Source organism: Egretta garzetta, unplaced genomic scaffold (assembly GCF_000687185.1).
Source record: "Egretta garzetta isolate BGI_Z169 unplaced genomic scaffold, ASM68718v1 scaffold840, whole genome shotgun sequence".
NCBI classification, from domain to species: Eukaryota; Metazoa; Chordata; class Aves; order Pelecaniformes; family Ardeidae; genus Egretta; species Egretta garzetta.
Genome location: NW_009258262.1, coordinates 254,003 through 264,420, shown reverse-complemented (window position 1 = coordinate 264,420; position 10,418 = coordinate 254,003). Strand labels below are relative to the sequence as shown.

The 10,418-nt window shown below is 39.7% G+C and overlaps 1 protein-coding gene across 9 annotated transcripts in view; it reads right to left on the bottom strand.

The window, feature by feature from the left end:
• Positions 1–1,387: 1,387 nt before the first annotated feature.
• The window catches only part of PPP6R3 (protein phosphatase 6 regulatory subunit 3), a 63,114-nt gene continuing 54,083 nt past the window's right edge, over positions 1,388–10,418 (bottom strand). For 7 of the 9 annotated variants that reach the window (XM_035899012.1, XM_035899102.1, XM_035899160.1 and 4 more), the window contains 2 exons: positions 7,429–7,551; positions 1,388–3,424 (listed from right to left, as the gene is read on the bottom strand). In XM_035899012.1, coding sequence (XP_035754905.1) covers positions 3,373–3,424; positions 7,429–7,551 — 175 coding nt within the window. In that variant the 3' untranslated portion in view covers positions 1,388–3,372. Of the gene's footprint in view, positions 3,425–4,296; positions 4,419–7,428; positions 7,552–8,305; positions 8,557–10,418 lie in introns of those variants that run through there. The other 2 variants (XR_004842618.1, XR_004842662.1) reach the window with 2 other exon arrangements.

Genomic DNA, 10,418 nt, shown 5'->3' with positions numbered 1-10,418 from the left:
AGCTAAGTTTATAATGAGTAATAGTAACAAACTGATTAATCTTCCTCATAACTTCTCAGTGGATTTCACACACAGACTGAACGTCACAGTAAGTTTCCAGAGGTGTAGGTAGATGACGGTACAGAAGTCGCTGTCTTCAAGAGGTAGATACAAGGCCTAAGAGGCGCGCGAAGGGAGGTTTCACTCCGGAGCACGGTCACACGGGGTTGCATTTACAGTGCTGTAACGAGATTGTTTCAACTCTCCTGTTGTCTTCTCAGTGACTACCTGTCAACTCACTGAACAGGAGGAATGCCTGCCTAATTAATACTAATGTTAGTCAAGATGACGGCTTACGCTTTTACTTAAATGGCATAATCTTGCTATGAAAACTAGTACTTACACTTAAAAAAATAATGTTTTAGCTGGTCAAGAAGGCATGAATTCATCCACTCTGCCAGGTTACAGAGACACAGGCCTGCACAGGCAATGAGCTATTGCAGATATTGCTGGCCTAGCTACTTCTGCAACACTCTTGCATGAGTACAAATCCTTTACCAGAGAAGTCCTGAGGGTAAAATCCCTTTGATACCAGCTGACATCACCATTCCTCAGCCTCACGTGCCGGCGCCGCCAGCCGTTTCAGAGCACCGTGAAGCGTGGCAATGCCTGTATTCAGCATGAGCCATTCAAGGCAAGCCTATTTCATCCTAACTGCTGCTCAATACGCTGTAGGAAGGCAAACTTGTACAAAGGTATTAGGCTTTAGTCCATCTCACAAATGCATTAAAATATGTTTTAATAAAGAAGAATCATAAATTCCACTGCATGCAAGTCAAATTCGATTAAACAGGTTGGGTAACACAGCCATTCAGAAGAACTCTGCAAGTATGTTCAAACCTTCGTAAGCCTACGTGAGCATCATGAAGTGTTGGTAAAAGATGGCAAAAGTTGTGTGGGTGTGTACACACCCCCATATACCCCCCCCAAAACCAGACCTCCAAAGCCTTCCCTTCAAGTTCAGGATTCCCTGTACAAATAATATAGTTAGTGGGTAAAACACACCCTACACCTCCTCAGAACAAGCTCGGACTATGTCCAATCTAGGTTAAATCCCAGGCTTAACTCACCTCCCTCACAAGCTGTTAAAACTAACAATAAATGCAATAGCAAGGAAGAACCCTCAAGACCCCTGGAATCAGCATTAGGTAAGCCAGCCTGGTTTACCTCTATTACACCCTTGAATTAGAAGGCAAACTACACTGAAGGGCGAATTCCACTCACCACCACTTCTCACACCTCCACTCAACTGATATTGGCCATCGGGAACAGAGGGAAGGGGGGAAAAAAATTCCCCCTTTTCAATTCTGAGCCTAGTACAAACTGGATAGTGGACCGATACGAACTGCAGGCAATAGGGCTGAAACACAGTTTCAACTAACAGGCCACCGCTATCTCCTTCACTTTCCATGGCTACCTAGCTAGTTAATTTAACTTGTTAGCAAGGGACAAATAGCTCCACCTTTCGGCCAAAAGTTTTATTCCTTATAAAGCGTCAAAGTTATGTAAGCCACCACACTGCTTTCCTGTATTTGGGATTTCTACTTGGATTGCAATTCATGTGTTAAAATGAGTGGGTTTGTTTCTAAAGCTGCTTGCTTGGTAACAGATGAGAAAGGGATAAAAGGACAGCTGCCACCCGTAAAGCTACCATACAAAACATTTTTGGTCAAGCTGATCTGGAAGTAATTCTGAACTGAAGAAACAACTTAAACTGACTTGATTCCATCATTTATAAAGTACAAATAAAAGGGCAACCATAGTTACCCGTGTGATACTGTGGGGTTTTCCCTCCATTTTCATACAACTGATCAGTTCGTAACAATTTACAATGAAGAGTGCCACTGAAATTTTCTGCACAAAATGCAAGAGAGGAAGCAATAAGGGCGATGCCATTATACAGGTGTGTGGTTTTTTTATTTATTTCTGTATGCAATGTAATGTTTAGGCACGTTGCTTGGGATGCCTTCTAAAATAAATCATTGGCCATTGTTTAGAGTATCCTTTTGGCTTTAAATACTGGTCAGGAAAACAAATGATGTAAAAAATAAATGCATGTAACTATTACAGAAACAAAAATGGATTTGCATCTAAAAGTGCAGGAGGTGAAGTACTTTAACCCTTTCACCAGACAGTGTGGCAATATACAGTATATTGCTTCTGTTTGTTTGAGAAGGCTGTTGGAATTTTACACTGACATAGAAAATTATAAATTACACAGAATTAGTTTCCATAATCACTATATATATATACACAAACCAGCTGTGAAAAAACTGGTTTAGAACATACAAATGAAAGCCTCACACAGATCAGTACAGTGAAAGTAACAATTAACATGCTCTGCTGCCAAAATTTGTATTAAAAACACTATATACTTTTAAAATGCATGTACTGTAATTACATTAGCAGCACGGGCATTTCATTTACTCGACTTGTCTAAAAGGATTATAGCGTTTTAAATACGCAGATTGTTCTGAAATGTCCCATTGTATAATGCTTGGTATTAAACTAAATCTTGGTGAATGGGTTAAAAGGCAGGTGAATCACTTAAACACAACAAGCCATGTGCACTTCAAATATTCTAGTGTTTCACCTGGAAGGTTTTGTTTCAAGCAAACAAGACTTAACAGAACATATGGCTTTACAGTAACATCAATTTGTCAACTAAGTTGTAGCAATAAATACTTAAAATCTCTACCAATAGACTTACATTTTTGATCTGTTTTAAACAATACAGAAAACAATTACCAATTAAAAAACCTGTTGTAAAATGTTGAACACCAAAAAATTCTTATTTAAATCACTTTTTAAGCTAAAACAACCAAAATAACATTTATAGGGCATTTCAGTTTCAGAAGAAACATGAATTAATTTTTTTTTTTGTTTCTTTTTACAAGGTGAAAAAAAAATGTATGAAAACTGCTAAATACTTTGGTCACACTAATCATCAAATAGTTATGTCTCAAATACATTAGATTTGTGTATTCACTTTTTTATAAAACTATTCTTACAGCCATTTGAACTATAGTAACACTACTGTCATCATTACACGGGCAGCAGGATCTTATTTCACAGGCCACCCATTATTTAGAACAATACAATATAAACATACGCAAAAATTATTGGTATTTCTCAATGTGCAATATTTTTTACACTTATGAATTTCTGTACAATGTCTTAAAATCTAGAATATAAATGTTGCTGGTCCTGATCCCTTGCGAAATTAGTGCAGCAGTGACTGGCTTCAACAGGGTCTAGATGAAATCCTCAAGAAACACTCAAACACCTGGATATCAGTTCATTTTCTTCAGCCAAGGTAGTAGACACCACATATCATACTGGGCCATTAACAGATGCCTCTCCTAAATGGCTGGCTTGATCAGTCCTAAGAGGCCAAAAAAAGACGTAAGCATACAAGAAACGAGAAGGCTCCAAAACAAATTTGGGTAAGTACAAAAAAAAAAAAACCAAAACCACCAAAACCAAAAAAAACCCCCAAACCCAAAAACCACCACCACCAAAACCACCAACCGAAAAACCCAACCAAACCCAACCCCAAAACCCAATGACCCCAGATCATGTGCAGCATTACCCCCGAGTTGAAAAGAGGAAACACAAGCTAATCACATGTTCATCCCACTTATTTTCTGGAGTCCTTATTGCTTAATTAAGCATAGCACTTTAATTAACTGAGCACGCCACTGAAGAGAGTGCTTGATCTTTATTAACTGAGCTACTGAGTGATCTCTAGAGATGCAATATCTCCAAGAGAATCGCTAATAAAAAGCACATTTCTGATACTTCTCCAAATCTTATTCTGGGAGGTGAAATGTGACACCAGTATTTAAGATTGCATTTGAAAGTGAGCAGCTAAGACACAACAGGAAAAACGTGTCTTAAAAACTGCGTTAGTTACTAATTAAGTTTGTAAACTGCCATTTCACAAATACTTTGAATGTCAGTCCATAAGCATGAAAAGTTCAGGAAGCATGGAGGAAAATAAGAAGCAAACCTGCAAAAGTGAAAACAATAACAGTATGTACATTTCTAGATAAGGCGTTTAGTGTAAACATGGGCTCAACTGCTCTGGACTAACACAAAGAGATCAAATCAGTAGTGCGTGAGAACATGACGAATTGCAAGCAAAGGCAAAAAAAAAAAATCTCGACTGCCATTCAGTGCAAGTCTACTGAATACATTTGAAGATTCCCTTAAAGAATGTAAATACCATTTGGAACTACACGTGAGAAAAGTTACCTGTAACTCCTGTTCTCTGATGGTGTACATCACAGAGAAGCCACTCTTGGGTCCGTGCTCTACATGCACATGACCAGCAGGAGTCCCCTAGCTAAGTCTTTGGCTGCTAAGCTCTAAAAACACTTTTTAAAAAAAATATGTACACATTAGACAAAAGACAGACAGCACTAGACAAAAGTAAACACTTTTTAGAGAAAACCTGGAAGGTAAGAAACAAGTGCTGCATGGAAAGGAAGTCTGACAGTCTGCACAGCAGTAAGTCACTTAACTGGAAAAAAGTCCATGACAGACCAGGGCTCCTAGCAGAAATTACTACTGCTGGCCACCAGCCAAAGACCTACCTAGGGGACTCCTCCCACTAGTCATACATGCATGGAGCCCCAAAAGCACAATCGTGTTTATCTTGATATTTATACTGCGCTTATACGAAGATCTGCTGTGACAGCCACCTTTAGAGAAAGTGCTGAGCTTCGCTGAAGCCAGCTGGATTCAAGGAAAGGAGTTCCTCCAGACTTCCTGCAACTCAAAAGCAATCCAACCAACTGCTAGCTCCGAGAGCCCTCTGTTGGTTTAGACAAGCATCTGCACTCAAGGCAATCAGCCAGTACCCAAAGACTTCTCCCCTACAATTTAATGCTTAACAGCATTAAAAATATTGTCTTGATAAAAACAGTACCTCCGGATATAGTAGAGTCTGTGAAAGACAGTTTCTGGGTTTCCCCACTTTAACTAAGTACACAGGGTTGGGTTTTTTTCCGATTAGAATCCACTTCTTGATTAAATTTATGGAATTTGTGAGAGCAGAAAACTCTGGCTTACAGGAAAAGGTAGCAGTGTTTTAGTGTAACAGCCAGTGCCACAGAGGTAAGACATACTACTAGCTCATGTAAACAAGTCTAAAAAACCAGAATCTAAATTTGTCCAACAAGCTTGCATCTTTCTCAGTCTGCAAACAGTATAATCAACACGTAGTAGAGTTCTGTGTTGTACGTAGAGCTGTATTCTAATCTTCGCTTAAAAAAGCATTTCAATTTTGTCTTTGCTAGAAAGCTAGATGTATTATATAGTATTCACAGTCTTAAAAATTACTTTTCACAGGACTTGTGTGAGAAATACCACATTTATCTAATAATAGTTTAAATTCTATTAGAGTCAAGAAACACAACAGCTTTTAAACTATTAAAACAACTAGTTACAGATTGAGAAAATAAATAGAATCATAGAATGTTTTGGGTTGGAAGGGACCCCTAGAGGTCACCCAGCCCAACCCCCCTGCAGGGAGCAGGGACACCGCTAACCACATCAGGTTGCTCACAGCCCCGTCCAACCCGGTCTTGAATGTTCCCAGGGATAGGGCCTCCACCACCTCTCTGGGCAACCCCTGCCAGGGTTTCACCACCCTCATTGGAAAGAATTTCTTCCTTAGATCTAGTCTAAACCTACCCTGGTTTAGTTTAAAACCACTACCCCTTGTCCTGTCACAGCTGGTCCTACTAAAAAGATTTTCCCCATCTTTCCTATGGGCCCCCTTTAGGTATTGAGATGTGTGTGTATATATAAATTCTGAATTCTGATTTTTAGAATCATAACCCTGTTTATAATGCAAGGCAAGAGCGACTCCTGGAATTGCTTTTAATTAAGCAAAATCCTCTCTCCCTTCAGAACACGCTCAGCTCCCCAACAAGAAGGCAACATGCACAGCCCTGACGCCCCCAGCCCTGCCCTGCAGGAAGAGGAGCAGACCCTATGGATTACTCAGGGTTTAGTAAATACACCTTTTCCCTTTTACAAGGATTTTCTTTGAGACAGCACAGTTCCTCTGGGCACCCTTGAATTACACCTAGACCAGAAAATGGCAACATACCGCCCCTTGCCTTAGCACCAAGAATCAAGCCTGTGGGATTGTACCTGATGTTCAATGAGACATTAGTTCTGCTAGGAAACCAGTGAACTCTTGCCTACATATTAATGTTAAAGTACTTAAGAATACTGAGTTACAGAGCAAGGTCTTCACTGAATACTGCCTTCAATGGTGGAGATCATCTCACCTACTTTAAGCTCTTCATTGTTTTAGGCTTTTAAGATAAAGATGAATCCTGCTCTGACTGAAGTCTAGAAACGAGCTCAGATATGAAACATCTGCATTAAGCATTTCTAACACTTGGTGATTAATGTCACCCTATGGGCATTTGATTTTGGTGAAGCCATACTAGACTTAGAGTTAATTGTTTATGTTTCCACACCATTGTAACTTGGGAGTCAAAAAACCCCCCAAACAAGTACTTCAACAGGAAATGAAATGGGAGAAATAACTGCCTGGTGCCTTTTTTGGGAGAAAGCGGTACTAACCTGACAATTTCAGAGAAAAAATTTATGCAAGAGCAGCTTTCTCTGTCTGGTGGTGGTCCCCTCAGAACTGCATCTTGAATTACTGTTCTCCAAGACTGCGCTAGTACCCAAGCTACCAAAGAAAAATGTCATCTTTTCTTTCCTGCACTAAGTATGCTGAGCAATCCAGGCTGCTCCATATTTCAAACAAGTTTTTATTTGAAACAAGTTATTTATGTACTTCAAAAAAAATCTTCTCCAAATGTGCAAGTATTCAGATTAATGCCTGATGAAGACAAGGGTACAAATAACAACTGATTCACAATCGAACAAGCATGACTTAAGGCACCATTTCCTTTCCACACAGCTGCACTACTGGACTCCCTCCAACTGTTCTGCAGTACAGACTACAGAATGAAAAAGTGGCAGACCTAACTTATGTAAATTGTCAGGACAAAGTCAAACTTATTCCCCTAATAGTTTATTTTAATCATCGTTTTCATAAGTTTATGAAGTCACTATTCTAACTTGGTAACATATCACAAAATAGAATGTGGATATTTACAACCCCCTACAAAACAAATAGTACAAGGCAAATATATTTTTGACAACTCAAGAGTCTTAGAATCAATAGAAAATAGAACTTAGGAGAATTTTATAAAACAGATGCGAGTACATGCTTAGACTGAGCTAAACTCAGAAATGACACCTAATAGGAATTCATTATTCTCTTCAGATCAATCCTATTAGAAAAACATGCAAACTGCTATTTAGAGGATTGAAAGCATCCTTGAATGCAGTTACCTCTGTTCTGGACTGCTGTTAGTAGGCTGCAGAGCTGAAGGAGCCTCTTCTGCAACCTCTGCATTCTCTTCTACTACATATTTACACGAAGCATCCTGTGAGGTAGACAATTTTCCTTCCTCACTTAAAAGGAAACGGAAAGAAGTTAGTTAATTTTTAAGTTCACTTACAGGGAGATTTCAGGCAACAGTAGAAAAGTGGGAGACAGGTCCATATTTCACATGCAAATGGATTTTAATGACTGCAACATGAAGATCAAGCACACGGCTCTAGACTTTACAAAGAGCTTAATGCACCGGTGTCAACATCCATTAAAACTTGACTAAATAAAAGGGCAGGAAATACAGCGATTACATAAAATAAAATCAGAAAGGAAATAAGGAATGTGTGTGATGCTTGAAGTGGTAACAATTACAGTCATGATCCTTTACTATACATACCGATAGGATTTCAACACTCTGAAGCCAGAAGTATGCAGAAATGGAAGGAAGAAAGTATAAAAGAAATTCAAGATTCCCCTCAGAAAGTGGCATTAATAGTCTGTCCACGAAACATATCAGCAGAATCACTAGCTCACCACCATCCTTATTAAACTCTCTAGTAACACCACAGTGAAATACAATGTGTGGGTTCTGCAGTTCTAAGACTGCAGCCCAATCTATCTCACGAACTTCCTCTCAGAGACAAAACCAAACACAGGTCAGTGAAAAAGCAGTACTCGCGCCATCTAAGACATTACCATGTAACTAGGCAGCCTCAAAAGCCATTAGCAAACAAATACTTCTGTGTTGCCTCTAAATCGAAGCTTTTCTGCCTCTCTATTCCACCCTCTCCCCCACCATTATGAGTGCACTAAAATACAAATGTGACCATATACCTGCAAGAGAGAGTTATAAGGTAGCTCTGAAGTAGACACAAACATCAATCTTATACCTCTGTGGCAACAAATCTATTTATGCAAGAAGTCAGGAACATTTTAAAGCCACTCTCCTCTGCTGATTTTTCTTCCTATTCTCCTAGTTTTCTTTTTCTCATAGTCCTTCTTTTTCTTCCTAGTTCTTTCAATGGATCCTTTAAATTTCAATGAATCCTTCTCTTTCCTCCCATGCCTCCTTATATGTGCAGAGCCTGTAAAAATATTGTCTTTTGCATTGCAATCTCTCATCAAGATCCAGTTTTCCCCATCCGATCTCCCCATCTCATTTGCCTTGATACTTTGTATTTGTTCAAAATAAAATACTTGTCACCATCACTAGCAGAACCAGCCTCCTCATTTTTTTGTTTTTTAAAAAGGGGTAGTCTCTGCTATCATTCTTCTCTTCTCATTCTCCGTTTTGAACTAAATTCAGAAACCCCATTTCTGTCCTTTACAGCTTTCCACAAACTGGAAACTGCTCCTACTCCCCTCAACACTGCCTTCAACGCCATCCATTTTCTATTGGCAGAAATCTATATAACCTTAAGTCTGGAAGCGTCTGCCTTGCCAGGTACATAGGCCAGCGTAGGACCTCCTCTTGCTACTCTAATTGTCCCTTGATCTGGATTTCTCCCCGCCCTCCCCCAGCATTCTTTTAGATATTTATTCCGAAGGAAATACTATTTTTCTCTCCCATTTGTTGTTCTGGCATATTTAAAAGTTGGTTTAGAGAAAGCCATGTGAGCATTTACTCCGTATGAGGCTACATACCTCTATCAGAGTAGAACAGTCTCCATATTTAAGACCTTACCTTTCAGCCTGCTTCTACACTTCTTTAATATCCCCTTTCCAAATCAAGGTCCCAGAGTACCCACTGCTAGAGGTTTTCAAGATGCGATTGGACAGAGTGCATAGTAAGTGAGATAATCTCACCTGGGCTCCCTTTCCCACAAAAGGTTGGACCAGATGATCTTTTGAGGTCTCTTCTGACCTGGGTGATTCTATGATATTGCCTCCCTTTGCACTTCTGTGTCCTTTTAACTACAAGAATTTAACTGCTTACTCCACAGCTCAAGCAGGTAATTCCACGGAGGCAGGCAGGAACTGCTACCTCCTCATGGTAGTTTTTACATCAGTATCAGAAGTCACAGAACTTTAAAGTGTGTGTGAACTAAAGCAATTTAAAGAGAAGCGTAAAACCATGATGGATAACTAAAGCATTTCCCAAAATACAGAATAAACTAGAGATCAGATGCATCATTTACTAAGTCAGCAAGGCACTATGGTTCATGCCACATCAGTCTGCACTGAGTCACAACCCTCCTCTAAAGTGCTTTGGTTCAATTCCTCCAACAATGCCATTTGATTTGTAAGTGCTGCGCAGCCATAAACGCTCCCTCTTCCCTAGTGAAAAACATCAGAAGTTAATTCAGGTGCCAAATGGATTAGAGTTGTTACTTATTGCTTCAATAATCAAAAGGATGGAAGCAAGAGTAACTTGCAAGAGTAACAAGCACTCATCTACTACCACTAATGGGACAAACTAAAATGAATTTCAAAGGGCAATGTAAGGACCAACACTGGGAAGTTTTTCCTACTGAAATAGACCGGGATTTTTTTAAGCAACTTCCAAGACTTGTCACAGAATCACAGAATGGCAAGGGTTGGAAGGGACCTCTGGAGATCATCTAGTCCAACCCCCCTGCTAAAGCAGGTTCACCTAGAGTAGGCTGCACAGGACATCGTCCAGGCGGGCTCCAGAGAAGGAGACTCCACAACTCCCCTGGGCAGTTCCAGTGCTCTGTCACCCTCAAAGAATTTCTTCCTCATATTAAACTGAAACGTTTTATGCTTCAGTTTGTGCCCATTGCCCCTTGTCCCGCCGCTGGGCATCACTGAAGACATATGGATGATTTCCTTTTCAATATTTAAAGCCAGAATAGGGACAGATACTAAGAAATTAGTCTAAGAATGAGAAGAGGGTTGCATGCCAAAAGGCTAGTAGTATGTTCTGATTTGTCAAGATTGGCAGGGGGAAAATGGGGAGGACAATGCACCAGCTTCAATTAATAAA